Source organism: Rhea pennata, chromosome Z (assembly GCF_028389875.1).
Source record: "Rhea pennata isolate bPtePen1 chromosome Z, bPtePen1.pri, whole genome shotgun sequence".
In the NCBI taxonomy this organism is placed as follows: domain Eukaryota; kingdom Metazoa; phylum Chordata; class Aves; order Rheiformes; family Rheidae; genus Rhea; species Rhea pennata.
Window position 1 is genome coordinate 6,700,734 of NC_084702.1, and position 15,988 is coordinate 6,716,721.

General features: G+C 33.3%; 2 protein-coding genes across 5 annotated transcripts in view; one reads left to right on the forward strand and one right to left on the reverse strand.

The window, feature by feature from the left end:
• Window positions 1-15,988, forward strand: part of IFT74 (intraflagellar transport 74) — a 40,431-nt gene that overhangs the window by 2,309 nt on the left and 22,134 nt on the right. For all 4 annotated transcript variants that reach the window (XM_062599948.1, XM_062599951.1, XM_062599947.1 and 1 more), the window contains 8 exons: window positions 70-205; window positions 784-832; window positions 1,690-1,788; window positions 1,919-1,979; window positions 2,383-2,442; window positions 3,714-3,775; window positions 15,140-15,278; window positions 15,813-15,875. In XM_062599948.1, coding sequence (XP_062455932.1) covers window positions 70-205; window positions 784-832; window positions 1,690-1,788; window positions 1,919-1,979; window positions 2,383-2,442; window positions 3,714-3,775; window positions 15,140-15,278; window positions 15,813-15,875 — 669 coding nt within the window. The remainder of the gene's footprint in view (window positions 1-69; window positions 206-783; window positions 833-1,689; window positions 1,789-1,918; window positions 1,980-2,382; window positions 2,443-3,713; window positions 3,776-15,139; window positions 15,279-15,812; window positions 15,876-15,988) is intronic.
• On the reverse strand, window positions 6,028-12,680 carry LRRC19 (leucine rich repeat containing 19). The gene is made up of 5 exons (XM_062600212.1): window positions 12,654-12,680; window positions 10,023-10,115; window positions 8,012-8,522; window positions 7,602-7,814; window positions 6,028-6,353 (listed from the first exon to the last, which is right to left on the reverse strand). The coding sequence occupies exons 1-5, from the start codon at window positions 12,678-12,680 to the stop codon at window positions 6,028-6,030; spliced, it is 1,170 nt and encodes a 389-aa protein (XP_062456196.1).

A 15,988-nucleotide genomic window follows, 5' to 3' on the forward strand; every position in this document is an offset into this window, starting at 1 on the left:
TTGCTTTGACAATTGCATAAGGATAATAAAATCATGACTCAGAGTTGAGATTTATTTGTTTTCATCTAGCTGCCTCCTAGTACATCAAGACCTGGTTCTCGTGGTGGTTCTTCAAGTACTGGAGGAGTTTTGTCATCTCAGATTAAAGTTGCAGACCGTCCAGTTACGCAACAGGGATTAAGTGGAATGAAAATTGGAATGAAAGGTATTTTTTACTGAAAATGGTTATCAATGTGTCTGAAATCTTTTAAAGGAATATTTTAAAGATTTTAAGGAAATTTTTCTCCTACCAGTTGTACAAATTACAGGGTGCATAACTATGAGTAACAGTAGCATGAGAAAGAAAAGGAAGTTTAATGCATTTCTCCTTTATTTTCTTTGTGTTTGGCCATCAGAAAAAGGACTTTTCTGTGTCTAAACTTCGTTATGATGTTCACAACTCATTAAAATCCTTCAAAAGAAGAGAAATGTGTAAACTGTATCTTCTTCCAGTACTCAGGATGATTAAAAAAAATAATTTGTTATATAATAAATATTCATATAGCTGATTATGCAATGTGTATCTGCACTACAGTTTAAAATGAATTTCTGCTCTCATTTGCTTTAACTGGATAAAATCATTTGAGAATATTAAGAATTCAACAGTTTTCTCCATGTAACTACTGCAGATTGTTTGGGGGATTTTTTGTTTATTTTTCTTTTTTTATTTGTTTTCTCCCATAATTTACACACCATTGGAATGAATAGCTTTCTAAGAGAATGATGTTTCCTCTCCTTTGACAGGTCCTCAGAGACAGATAATGGATAAAACTTATTATCTTGGACTACTGAGGTATGTGTTAACAACAGTTTAACAGGCTTTGTGCTCCATTTCCTTTCTGAATTACTCCAAGGAATGAAAGGCATCAACATGAGGTTAAATTGTATTTAATGGTAACATGGGATAAGTGGTGTTCACTCATGATGAAATCTGCCCTTGTATAAGAGTTACAGAGGTGATTTTGTGAATACTTTTTAGGGGAGAGGAATTTTATGTTCATGGCTAGATTCAAGTAATTTTTTTACTGTTTTGTTACTAAGCTTGTTAAGTTAAATGTACTCTCCATTAGTATTAGTAATGTGAATGTTAGAGCTTATGAGCTGATAGGCCAGATAGCTCCCATTGTACAAAGCAGCATTTCAAATTAAGGACTTCTTAGTGTATGCATGTGTTTGATTACAGGCAGTACTTGAATTACACACTGAGCTAATACTAACAAAGGCAAGATTGTTGTGGAGTGGTATTGCATACACTATTTTGTCACTTGATCGGAATGCAATATTGAATAATCAGTCTTAAGAGATGTTGTTTTTAAAAAGGGATCATAGCAACGTTCTGTGAAAAGATTTTGTATTTTTTTTGCCAATCACTTTGAGAAGAATTCACATTTCTCTTAGTGATAAGGCAGAAAGCAAAACATTTTATTTCATATCCAAGCTTTCTTTTAACTCTGCAAGATTTTGTCTTCTTTTTTTTCCTCATTTATTCAGCCCTTCTTTCAAATATCTGAAACATGGTCCAGTGTGATAAAAGGCTACTGATTGCACATAACTAATAATAAAATATCATTTCTGTCTCATCTGTGTTTCAGTTGTACATTTAAACTTGAGTAATTCTTTTTTTTTTTGTTGTTTAATGCTTTTTTGTAGAAGCAAAATAAATGACCTCACGGCAGAAATTAACAAGCTGCAAAAAGAAGTGGAAATGTACAAGCAAGAAAATTCTGTCTATCTGTCATATGAGAAAAGGTAAGATGTATTCCAGCTAATGGAATGCTAATTTTTTCAGTCACAAGACTATATTCTAGGATATTATTTATTTTTTTATATATATATACAGTGCTTCCTGTTGTAAGGTTTTTTTCTGTTTTGTATTTAGGGCAGAGGCTCTAGCTGGTGAAATCAAAGAATTTCAAGGTCAGCTAGCAGACTACAACATGGTATGCTGTTGTCAGGTTTTGGTGCTCAACGCTGTCCCTTTGCTTTGTACAGTCTTTGTTTAATTTCAATGTCTCCATAAAAAATTACTGTTTAATACTGCCTTTTATTCAGTTATAGGAAAGGAGAAAAATGGAGTTTAGGGAAAACATAAAAGAAGAAAATGTAGGAGATGCAGCTGCATGTAGATTTAAGTTACTTATTTGCTATTACATATAAAGATGATTAATTCTGAAAACTGGTTTGTTCAGATTCTCACATCCTTTATTTCCTTTTTTCTATCTGCAATAATAGAAATCTGCTATGTTTTCATGAGTGCTTTGTGCATTGATACCTATTTGTCCAATATTTCTCTTTCGTAATTAAAAGAGTGTACTAATAGCTTGGAATTCTGTCTTGTTTCAGCTCGTGGATAAACTTAACACCAATACTGATACAGCAGAAATGATTAGTGATTTCAATATGGTAAGAATTAGAGGTTTTTCTATGTTTCAACATACAAAATATATTACATTATTGGTAGTTACATTATTACATGTTACATTATTGGTATTTTGAACACATGCTATTCTATGACATATATAAAAAGCATAGTTCTAATTTAAAACTTAAGTATTTTTTTTCCACAGTTAAATTGAGCATAATACATGCTCATGGCGAGACAATTGTCTGAAACATTGTCTTTGAAGCTCTGTGATAGTGTTTCTGTGTTTTACATAAGAGAAGGCTGTCTTCCCGAAACAATTTACGAGTGTTAAAATGTATTGTTTATTTGAGTAGGAAGTAGGAATACTAATCTTCTGAAAGGCAAACTCACAGAATCATTGAATCATAGAATGGGTAAGGTTGGAAGGGACCTCTGGAGATCACCTAGTCCAACCCCCTTGCTTAAGCAGGGTCACCTAGAGCATGTTAGACAGGGTTGCATCTAGGCAGGTTTTGAATATCTCCAGAGAAGACTCCACAATCTCTCTGGGCAACCTGTTCCAGTGCTAAACTGTGCTGCCGTGTAAAGCTGCCTGAGCGTTTGGAGTTTTATTAAATACTTTCTTTTGTTTGTTTCCTGTACTTTAAATTATTCCAATATAATAATTATTAAATATGGTATGATCAACAACAGAAACCGTGAACTTTGGTCTTCTTTGAGTTTCTTTCTTTATTTGCTAAGTTACTAAGAGTGTGATCCTAAGCATTAAGAGACATTAAACCTATTCCATTCTTCATGTTCATTTTGTCCATAAGCAAAAGGAACTCATGTTAGAAGGGATCATTTTTTAGAATAAGAGGACAGTTAAGTACTTTTTAGCCAGAATATTTTTCCTCATATGTAATGGAAAAATAAAGTCTCTACATCCATATCATAAAAACTAGAATGCTTTGCAAGTGTCACATTCAGTAGGCTTAAACAGTGTTTTACCAGAAAGTTCCTGAGCAATGATTTCCACAGTAGTAGTTAATAATTTGTTACAAACTTGGCTGTATTTCTTTTTCAAGTATAGCGACAGTGAATGCCACCTTATTTCCCTTGATTTTCAGTGGAAGACTGCAATTGTAGAAACTGTTTCATCAGTTTCACCTGAGAAGACTTCTGGAGCAGGAGGCCTCTGGTGCTCCTTATTCTACTGCATTCTGAAGAGCCATTTGCTCATTTAAATAAAGATTTTAATTTGTGCATATAATTTGTATTTTTCTTAGCATATTAATTTTGTTGTGTTTGGTTTGTTTGTTTGTTTTAGCTGAAGGTTCAGAATGACCGGGAAGCTCAGAGTGTGGATATAATTTTCACAGAAAAACAAGCGTAAGTATGTTATATATATGCTTCTCAGAAGTTATTAAATCGCGTCTGAGCTTGGTAAAATAGAGAAGATTGAGGTTGAGAAATTTTTGAATGATGTTACGCATGCAACAAGTGGTATCAAACAATTTTAGAATCAGTGACAGGCTATAGCTGGAGTTTCTGTCAGACTTTTAACTCTTCTGAGTAACTGTTCTGGAGGAGTTTAGGTGGCAGTGGGAGATTCTTTGGCTTTTAGGGACCTAGTGTTAAGGTCACAGTTTTTGAAAGTTGTGCTGTGCTATGTAAGTTAGGAAGTGGAGACTTGACAGGAAGAAGCACAAGATAAATTTGGTTGCAAATGCTTCCTTTGCTACTCTGTATTTGTATCAGTGGTAAAAACTATTACCTTATGAAGATGGGAATGTCATGCCCCATCCTGTGCTTCCCTTTGAAATGAAACAGAGTAAAAGCTGGTTATCATTGATACTTAAAGGTTACCTTCTGCCAATAGAAAAATCAAGCCAATTAAAATTGGGAATTCCAAATTTAACTAACATGTACCTTTCTCTGTTAAACATTATCTAATAACTGAGAGCATATTATCTATGTACCATGGCGACTGATTTATGCTTTAAAGAAAGAAAAATTCAGCTAAACAACTTTGTATACAACTTCTATAGTTTATAGTATAGACTATAGTATATAGTACAGACAACTTTTAGATGTCCAGTAGGCTTCTAAGTTTAAAAATAATTTCCAATGAGCTTTAACAATGATAGCAGTTTCTAACTAGGTGAAACACTCAGAAGTGTTTTATTCTATGTGACTGTGTATAACCATTTAACTTACTAGTTAAGAAACTCACATCGAAGAGGTAGTTATTTGTTTCTTTTTTCTGGAGCTGTTTCTCTATTTACATTGAACTGTTGTTGGAGTGGATTCCTCTAGATACACACACAAAGGAATACCTACATTTCAGATACTGTCGTCATTGTCATCACTGGATGATTCTGTGTGTGCACATAGGCACATTTGTATCTAGCTGGCCAGGAAATTTTAAAATCAGTAAATCTGCATAGGTTAGGTGTCCCAGGTATTCTTAGGTCACAATTCTAGATTCAGCAGCCTGCTGATTTTGGTGTGATCTTAGCTTCACAGCTGAGATATACAGATGTTGAAAATTAATTATGGAGTTTTAAGTAACAAAATACATGCATATTCCACTGTACACCTGATGTGATATATTTTTAACTTATTAGTGAGGAGCCTACATGTACTCAAATGATAGTACTGATTGTGCAAGAATAAATTAAAATCATGTTTAAATTCTTATTTTTCATCTTGCACATACTGAAAGAATTACTTCTGATGAAACTGAATGATGCAGAACATTGTTACACTCTTAATTTATATTCACTTTTGTAAAGAAAAAATACATTGATAGTAACATTTTTGTTGCTTAGTGTAGGTAATTCAATAAGGTTGGTACTGTATTTAAAAAAAATAGCAATTTGCTGTTTAATAATAAGCTATTTTTCAATAATACTTTGGTTTTCAACAGCTTGCAAATGTATCTATTTTGTCCTGTTGAATATGTTTTCAAGTGTTAGTAGAACATTAAGTGAAAAGGCTGGGTTTCAATAGCAAAGTAAGACATAAAGGCATTAAGTATGCAGTAATGATAATTTATTGTTGTATCATATGTGAACACATTTAAGCTAGCAGAAAAGTTAGTCTGTTGTTCTGCTAATTCTGGTGAAAAAAATCAGAATACCATTCTCTAGTGGGTGGATATTAGTTTCACCAAGCAGACTGTTGAGCTGTGTTACTTTGGATTCAGTCTACAATCTGACTGTGGTCTGCTTCAACACTTTAGGTAAATGATTTTTCCTTCCTGGGCTTCCTTGCCTTTAAAGCATCAGTAATAATGTCAGCTTCACAAACTGCTTTGTAAAGATATGGTCATCTTAAGCAGTGTACAATATTTTTCCCCCTTTAAAAATGATCAAATAAGTTTTATGTAAGATGATCTGTATTCTAAAATATTTTGAAATATTTGTTATGGCAGGCAGTAATGCGTGCTTTTTACTTGATTGTTTGGCTTTATAATTCATGCAGCAATACCTTGTTACAGATTTGACCAGATGAACTAGAAAGAGGTGGGCTGCTCAGCTTCATTTTATACTGTACTTAAGTAACATAATATGCAAGGCTGAATAGATTGAAAAAGGTTACTACAATTTTGAAAGTCCGATCATCCATTATGTAAAAAATTAGTTCTCCTCAGATATTCCATGCGTATCTATATATTTATCTTCAATAAATCCATCTTCCTCAGGCACAAATGCATGGATTTTCTCAAATATTACTATAGAATGCTCATTGTTTGTATCTGATACAGTAGAAAAAGAATTCATATCAGCTGAGAACTCCTGTTCAAACATCTCTGGGTCATTTTCTTCCAGACGACGGTGACTGTAGCTGATCAAATAGCGATACCATGTTGGGCATTTTATAGCAGTAAAAATCAGAAGTGTGGTACTTAGGACAAATCCTAGGACACCCACTAGGAAGGTCCAACTTTTGCCAAGTGGTAACTCTTTAAAACAGACAAGAAAAAAAGTCTTCATGTGTAATACCTAAAAAAAACTCTAATATGATTTTTTTCATAGTTGGATTGAACTCACGCAATAAAGATGACAGAGCAATTAGTATCTCTAAAGGATTAATAAAATGTTATTTCTAAACTACTAGAAAGCCTGTAGGACACTTAGAACAAAAATGCATATATGTCTCATATTTCTTTGCACTGTAATGGCATACCATGCGTATTGATCAAAATTAAATAACTTTTTGAAAATCAGCTGAAATGTTGGGGACATATACAAGATAAAATAACATTTTTCGTAATTTAAGTAAATCCAGAATTATGCTTTGAAAATGGAAAAAAAGAAAAAGAAAAAGAAAAAAGAAACAGTAATTGACTTTAAATTCTAGTTTCCTTGCTTAAAGATTTATGATGAGGATGTCTGCACCCAAACATATTACTTCTTTTGTCTGGCATATTCCTTCAGTTATATTTCTTTTGTAATAAAATTTCAACAGATTGTTTTTATGTGCTGACTACTGCTTTAGCATACATTCAGCTGCAGCAGCAGTTGGAGTTTGTGATGGCTTACAATCTCTGTATATCTGGAGATCAGTATTTCTACTTTAGCTGGAAGCAAGGAGTGAAACATTTCAATACAGAAGAGCAAAATGTAACATTGATTTGAATGGAAGAAAAGAAGAATTGATTTTTACCAGAAGGAAAGACAAAGAGTGTTGCAGAGTGATGAGGGAATTAGCATCAAGAGAGAAAGAAAAGTGATGTCACTGAAGATTTTAAAGAAAGTGGGACAGGCATATCCTTTATATTGAACTGCAGTAGAGGGCAGAATGATAATTAATAGATTTGCTCTTTTATATATTAAGAGGACAACTATATGTAGAAAAATGTTTGGAAGACGAGGTGGCAGATCTGTGAGGTGTTTTTCTCGTTCTGTTAGGCAGATCTGTTCAGTTGTCTGAATTTTAATCCTTTGAAATTCTCACATCATCAGTTCATAATTTCATTTGAGAGGTGTGTTCATTAAGGTGTTGTTTAATTGTTCTGAGTGCCTTTTTAGTAAAATTCAGCATTTTCTTTGATATAATAACAGTCTGACAAAATCTGAAAAAGGTAGGGCTTCATAGTCCTAGATTTTATGGAAAATTTACAATGTACCAAGAATTTAGAACAACATTAAAGCATGGGACAGCAAATTGAATAGTATATGCTCAGTAAAGTGAAGCATCAGTATATTACCTGCATGCGTTCCATTGTTTCCAATAGTGTTGTTTGAAGAAGCCAGAGATGTTAGAAAGGCAGTACTTCTAAGCTTATTGACAGAAGTGGAAGTTACAGTGTTTTCTAAAGAATCTTTTTTAAAATCACAGTCTGTTGTTTGGATAACTGCAGTCCTGATAGAAATTATTTTCTTGGTGTTTGGAAATGCACATAAAGTGTTGTTTTCATTTTCTGTGAACATGAACCATGAAAGTGCTATGAGATTAATTAATTAATTAGTTGGCTGAGCTAAAATATATCTGTGGTAACTAATTTATTACTGCAAAGTGTGATTTATGGACAAGTTGATGATGAATATTACTCAGATCAGAAAAAATAGAAGACTTTGATATAAACAGCTATGAAATGCTTCTTTTACAGAAACGTACCCATTGTCACGCTGGAGGTAGTTAGCCATTTCTGTAAATCAAGAAGGTCACAGGAACAGTTCCATGGGTTTCCAGCCAAGATGATTGTAATCAACTTAAAAGAGGATTTTATATGAAAAGATTTTAATAGGTTATCCTGTAGATTCAAAACTTTCAGACTCTTTAACGATGTAAACACATCCGAATCTAATTGAGTAATATTGTTATGGAATAGATTCAGCTTTGTCAGTTGATTTAAGCCTACAAATGCTGCTTGATGTACTGTGATAATATGATTATGGCTGATATCCAGAATTGTGAGTTTTGTCAGCTTGCAGAAGCTGTTATTATACAGTACAGTAATTACATTTTCATTTAAGTAGAGTTCAGTGAGGTTAGTAAGCCTTTGAAGAACCTTTTTGTCAGAATCATTTAAAGTTATTTTGTTATTTTTGAGGCTTAGTTTTGTAACATTTTGGCAAAGATTAGCAGGGATAGTATGGAGATTCTTTCCAGACTCCTTACAAATGACCTGTTGAAAAGAAGAGAACATTGAGAATTAAAATAAATACTGTAGGAAAATCTGACGATGAAGTAATTCCAAGATGACCGTCAATGGAACAAAATGTTCTTGATGTATTTGGTCATGCCAGCTCTTTGAAAGAGAAGTTCTACTAGTCTTCCTGCAATTCTGTTTGTTTTTCTTAATTTACTTCTGAACTCACAGTATCAGAGATTAGCTGTTTTGGTATATCAAAGACCTGAAGTTCCAAAGCACATAAACTAAATCTCTGTTTGAGGTGCAAAGCTTTTTATGTGATTATCAGCCAAAACATAACCGGTTTGTCCTACTATTTTGGAATTAGTAGCACTATCTGTTTTAGAGTTGGAATATATAGGTTGACTGGGGATAAAAAGATTGCTTTCCACATAATCAGGAAATCACCAAAAAATTAGATGGAAATAGACTCAAAGATGAGAATTAATTTAAGTGTGTATTTTTTGTTTGTTTTTAATATTGATGTTTACTTTTAGAGACATCTTTGGAGCAGGCTTTCAAAAAAGATTGAATACATATTGTTATTATAAAAAAGGCGCATTTATTTGGGGTTTCTGGATTAAAATTCAATATAGCTGCAGTCTTTTTAGGCTAGAGAGTATTTACTCTTGAAACATTTCTAGCTTGAAACCTTTTCTATTTTCTGGAAAGATTGGATTTCCTTTTATGTGTCTGTATGCATCGCTGCAGACTACAGGAAAGTGTCAAGAAAATTTAACTGGCTTTAAATTAGTTTCAAAGTACTGGAAACATCTTGGTTGTGTCACCCCTCTTCCAATATAAGTAGCCCATGCTCACTTTGCTGATGCTGTGGCCAGATAGAGTCTAAATAGCATATTGAAAAAATAAAAAGAGGTGGAGCAGCTGTTCTACACTGTATATACCCTTTGTATCCCTTTTTTGTTCTTCCTGTTTGTCCCAAAGATAAATAAAGAGCACGTACAGTGCTGTAAGCCATGAGTCAGGGCAAACAATGCAATATCAGTTTTATCACTTGACTATAATCAAGACTTCCTTCTTTCCTTCTGTTCCTCAAAAATGCAAACAATTTAATGTTTGAAAGAATGCTTTAAAATACAAGTATCTTATATTAATTTAGACTTGACTTAGGCTGCTGCGATCTATTGGGCTGCTGTTTCTCTCTAGTTTTAGCAGTAGTTAGCCTTTTCCAAAGAATGTTGCTTTTTAGGTCTGTTCCAAACTGTGGAAAGACAAAAGATATACTTCTGTGATCTGCAGTGAGATTTGACTGATAAATAAAACCATCTCAAGTGTGTTTTAGTGCTATGCTGTCTCCCATAAAGATTACCAGCAGCTAATTACCCATTCCAGAAAAATTACTGTCTTTTGTTTTTCTGCAGGTGCTTCTTTCTTCAGATATTAAGTGTTCATAACATTTTTAAGAAAAAAAAACCTTTAGTTTCTAGCATATCTTTCAAAAAAGGGGATAATTTACATATATATAAAACTTACTGTTTGAGAAGTAATGTTACAGTCAGCTGTGACTGGATTCAAAAACAGTATTTCAGCCCAGATCATGAGCCAAGAGAGTTTCATGTTCAGAATCTAGCAAAAAAGAACATTTTCTTATCTTAAGACCAAAATTTCAGTTTCTTCTGTACTGATTCTTTAACATATTAATAGGTATAGTTATTTCAATGATAATATATTTTATTCCACACGCATATTGTCAAATGAAAAATGAAGAAAAAAATCTTAGGTTAACAACCTTAATGCATTTAGCTTTCGCTAAATTGAGAAAAACCTAAAATGGAGTGATAGGCAGAATCATCAGATTAAAAAGAGACTAGACAAGTTAGTGAACAACAGGTTCATAAACGGATAAAAGAAAGAGGCAGCAGTGTACTTATTAGTTTCCCTAACAAATCCATTATGGATACAAGAAGAGTATGAGAGGAATAAACTGCATTAAGTGTCCAGGCTTGTGTGCTTTCTCCAGATAATTTCTCTTACTGCCAGTGATGGAGGCAGAGTAAAGTACAGGATGGAGTATTGGTTTGTTGAATCAAGCATCTTCTTTTATATTATAGTGTATGTTCTTAAGCAATTATTTGTAAATTTATGATGAGTAGATTTACCTTCTTTATGATATTTATGATACATAGTATAACATATATCGTGTCATGTAAACATACACCTTTGCAGTGTGAAAGTGTAAAGTTGCTTTGATCTTTAGAATTAAGAAAACGTGGCTCAATCTGTTGTGCTGGATTTTTTGAAGAGATACATACCTTATTTTCTGAAAGTCAGGAAAGCTTTTCTGAGATTAATTTCCCTCAGAAAAAGAGTGTTACACATCCATTTTCTCCTTAGTATCAGGCATTATTTTTCAAGTATTCATTCTGAACAGGAAAATTCAATCTTTTCCATCAAATATTAAAGAGATTTCTATTTTTGCCAGATTTGAACTAGTATGTCATGTAAAAGATAAATTATTACTTTGGTGATATTTTTGCACTTTTTTAAAACATCTGAAGTCTCTTTGCAGAAAAATTAGAAAAAAAAAGAGAAAAAAGCCCAAAAGATAATGTATCGATAATTGTTTAAAATGCATATTATATCTCGAGCAGTAGAGAGTATTCACTGAATTTAACAGAAAAAAAAAGGAAAAGAAATGCATAGGGAAGCTCAGTTGCACCAACAAAGAATAATGCTAAATCTAGGAAGTCAGACAAATAGCAAAATATCTCCATCACTTCTTAAAAAGAAGTAAGTTTTTGCTAATCCACATCGTAATAGATGAGATCATAGGCCAAGCTGGTCAAATCTAATTGATTGCCTCTATGCATTTGTGTCTCTGATCTAGGACTGACTGTACTCATTCACTTACCTGAATCAGTGTAATAACTTTTTTTACTTTTCTAAATGAGCAAGAAAATAAATGGCACATTTACTACTCTGATCCATAGTTTGTATCTACCACTGTTGGAAATTTACAATAAATACCTAACTAGTTCATAAACTTTTTTCACTAGGTGTCATCATCAGCAGGGACAAGGAATACTAGCAACAGCAGTCACTGCGGTATTAGGTACTGTTCTTGGCAGTTGTGATACTATGGACCTGCATACTTTTTAGAACCCGTTTATGTTTTGCTAGTGATAAACATAACCGTTTTGGAACTCCTGATGCAGATTATGTTTACAGTTGGAACTTGAGGCATACTGGAAGTCCCTTCCAAACCATTCAGAAACAGAGCAGACCTTAGCAAGGCAGTCTAGAAATAGATTAACGACAACATTTTGGTTTGCAGATTTAAAGAAAAACACTGTAGTTAATAAAGTGGGGAAACTGCGTACATGCTTATTTAAAATTAATCAATTTGTAAGTTTCTTTATACCAGTTAATCAAGTTAAAAAATGAAGTAAATCAAAAAGTCTTTTAAAAAAATAAGCAAAAATCTGAGTAAAAGGGATGCTATCAACTTGAAAAATCTTTTTTTTTCTCTAAAAATTTGTGCTACATATGATTATGTCAAAAACACACTTCCAAATTTTTGCTTTAATGTCTATTCAAAAGTTAGGGTTGTTTTCTATAAAGTTGGTTTGCTTTGCTGTGCAGGGGTGGAAAGAAATCCTTATAAGTAACAGAAGAACAGGAAAGCATCTATAATTAATTGCAGGGCAGCTTTTCACTAAACCATGTTAAAAAAAAAGAAGTGCCATTTAAGTTAATTATTTAAGAAAGAAATTGAGGCTGGCAATACAGTGATGATATCTTGACATTGTTTTGTAACTTGAGCTCAAAAGTGTTTTCTTAGAAAGTTAATCCTTAGGTAGGTTTTGAAGATTTGCTCATTTGGTAACTATTACTGTTTTTCTCATGTTTGTAAAGAAAAAGGCAGACTTGGAGAGTTCATGGAGTTCATGTAATCAGATAGTCTGCTTTTCAAGAAAGAATCGAACAGCTTTCTGTCTTTCTACTGAACTATAATTTACTTAACAATCTGTGATACCCAAGGTTCATAGTAATTCTTAAACTTTTAATGAATCTCAAGATACATCTTTCTGCAATCTAGCAGTCAAGTTATACTAGCAAATCTTTGTCTACATTTTGAAAAAGATCTTGTGCTAAGTGTCTTACCTTTCTGTTGCTTCTTAAAGACAGCATATGTACATGAGTATGCTTTTCTATGCAGTGACAATAATATGGTGCAACAACACTTGTTCTTTTTCAACCTTTGTACCTGATGAATAAGCAGGTAGCTTAAAAAAAAAAAAAAAAAAAAAAAAAGTAAAACTAGAACATCTTTAGCAAAAGATTGACTAGGTTGAGCAATTTCTTATAATGGTCTTAGATTTAATTGGATCTGCAACCAATAGGGAAGTCTAATAGTAGTATACTTGGGTGTCAAGTTCCAGGTTACTCAGGAAGCATGGAGGTAAAATGCTATAGGGAACTTACAAGCAAGCTAAGTTATGTTCAATTAACTAAAGGTCTTTTTTATATTTTTTTAATGTGATCCAACAATTGAATGAATAAGATTTCATTATCTTCAAAGAATTTTAGGCTTTTAGGGACATCTGTTATATAGTAGATACTTTAGAAGAAAATCTGAAAGAAAATAACACTCTCATTTGTGAGCATATCTATATGCACACTCCCAAAGGGATTTTGTTGATGTATATACAGTATGGCCAAGAAATTTGTGTTGTATTATTACTTTTTTCTTAAGCCTCATTTTCTCCAGTGCACAGCAGGAAACTACAGAAGGGTTTAGCTTGCTGTCCTCCATTGCTCTCATATACTTGGCTGAGCAGGAAGGATTTTTACTTCACTAGCTCTCTGTGATGTTTTTGCCACTTTGATTTTTGCCTAATATCACATAACATTCTGCAAGTTTTCCAAGCCTCAGCATCTTTGCAATGCAGGTGGCCATAATGGTGGAATTTTTGTTCAGCTATCTCAGATTCCTGGGGATTATAGATTGGATTGAAGACGGTTGAAAAGTTTGTTCCAGTAGTGAGTCATCCCCAGAAGTAATAGAAATTAAGAGGAGAGGCTGTGAAAGCTGGAATTGCTTAGCCTGTAGAAGAAAAGAACTCTTGGGGGTAATCTTGTAAATGTGTATAAATACTTGATGGAAGGGAGTAAGTAGAAAAGAAACAGACTGTTCTCAGTGGTGCTGATTGACAGAATGAGGCAATGGGCACAAATCGAAATATAGTAAAATTCCATTTAAGTGTAAGAAGGAACTTTTGTTATTGTAAATGTGGTCAAACATTGGAACAGCTTGCCCAGACGGGCTATGAAGTCTCCAAACTCAAAAGCTCAAAAGCTGCCTGGACAAGGCCCTGGCAAAATTGCTCTGTCTGACCCTGCTTTGAGCAATGAGGTTGGAGTAGATGACCTCCACAGGTCTCTTCCAACCTCAGCTGTACTATGCTTCTATGAAATATTCATCATTCCCTTATCCTGAAAGTACTCTTTTGCAATTCCATTATTTTACACCATCTTGTGAGCCTGAGGGCATTTTTTTTTGTAACTGTTGATCTGATAGTGTCAGTCATTTATTTTACAACTTCTGGCAACTTGCAACTCAGGAGACGTTAATGAAAAATGGAAGAAAAATGAACAGATCTAGAAGGAAAGTATCCATCTGATTTTGTCATTTTTAATAATAAAAATAACTTTAGAAAACAGACAAGCAGTCTAAATAATCCTTCCTAAACTATGTAAAGGGAAGGTTTTCTGAGGAAGAAGGTATACTCTTCAGAGTCTGCTGAGCTTTTGTTCATTTCCTTTATCTTCAGCTATGTTTTCAAATTATTTGACTCTAGCTTTCAGGAATTTCATACAAATATATAAGAATTTAATGGAAATTTAGAAATTGCATAGAAATTCAGGTAAATTAAGCTTTACAAAAAGCCGTAAAAGCAACTTTTTATGTATTCTTCAATTCTGCTAATACATTTGCCTCTAGAATGCTACAGCTCTGCACTGGTAGAGAATTTTTTATGGTTACAATCGCTTGATTTTCTAAAGGGACTACAAACATGAATCAAGAAAGTAAGGAATTAGTAATTCCTTCATGGATGAGAAGCTCCACACTGCCTGAGACTACTAAACTGCTTCCTGTTCTTAAGGAATCCAACAGTTCATTGATAGAAAAAGGTCTTTCAATCATCATTATCTGGCACCATTGAGTTGTAGTATCTTTATAATATGTTTTCTTTATATGTATTAAGAGATTATATTCTATCTTCTTTATTTCAAACTGCCCAGTCTGGCTGCAAGAATTCACTGACTGGTAACATCTGAAAAGGGGGAGTCCTCCTCAGTTCTGGGAACTATGCTTGCAGACAAGGTGGGGATATTGAGAAGTATACTATGAGTACTATGAGAGCAAAGAAATCTTCATTTGCTGTACTCCGTGGTAAGAATGCTTGTATAGCTAATAGAGCCCCACGAAGATAAGGTCCAAGGAGACCTCTTCTGAGAGTCTGCTGAGTTTTCCTTTAGGGGATCATTTCAGGGGGATTGAAGCCAGAGTTCAAAATGAAGTTTGAAATGGATGCTTAAAATAAACAACAATTAGTGAAAGTTACAAACATATGCTATTTTTACAGCAAAGAAAAGTTAATTCAAGCTGTGGACGAAGATATTGAACGTCAAAAAAAAGTAGCAGACGACATAATAAAAGACATGTCTCACGAAAATCAGGCTAAATATATGGAGATGAAGGCTGCAAACGAAAAACTCTGCCAGGTTGGTTTGTTTCATAGTACTTACCTAAAATGTTTCCGAAATAGGATAGGAATAACCTCATTTAACTTCAGATGTACATTTTTAGTAAGACTCCCTGTATAGTCAATATGAAGACATAAGCATCTTCTAAGGTGAGTGCTTCCTACCTGTTTTAGGATGAGCTATATCACTAGCCACAGGCTACCTGTCTATTTAATGACTATAAATAGACTTGAAGACTAGCTCAGATTTCTGAAGTCAGAAACTGACTTCAAAGATCTAAAGTAAAAATGATCAATTCCACTCAATACTTTAATAGGTACAAAAAGTGCAAACAATTTATTAAAACCCAATTGCAAATAACAATAACTCGTTTGAATGCTAAAAATAAGTGGATTTTTTACCTGAGCTATTAGAAGAAGCTGGACACAATCCAGTCTTCTATATTTTTTTTAAAAAAATGAATGAGATGTTTTAAATCCTAAGTCGTAGAACAAGAAAGTAAATTTTACCAAGTACTAATTCTTAACTAAATATTGCAATTTTTCTCTTTAGGAATTGGTTATTCAACAGCAGGAACTAGATGTGCTGAATATAAAGGAGGAGACTCTAAGAGCTGTATGTATGACAACAACTGGTCATCATACCAATTATTCTAGTATCAAAACCAATCAAACTTATAGTTGAAAAAGATCTTTTCAGCTACTACTGCTTCTTATATTTTCTGCCAA

Excerpts from the sequence above, each read along its gene's own strand:
- LRRC19 (XM_062600212.1), bottom strand. The coding sequence starts at position 12,680 with ATGCTGTCTTTAAGAAGCAACAGAAAG. Across the intron at positions 8,523-10,022 it reads GTAACATTACTTCTCAAACA|GTCATTTGTAAGGAGTCTGG; the intron begins GTAAGTTTTATA and ends TCTTTTCAACAG. Across the intron at positions 7,815-8,011 it reads TACCTCCAGCGTGACAATGG|AAAATGAAAACAACACTTTA; the intron begins GTACGTTTCTGT and ends TCATGTTCACAG.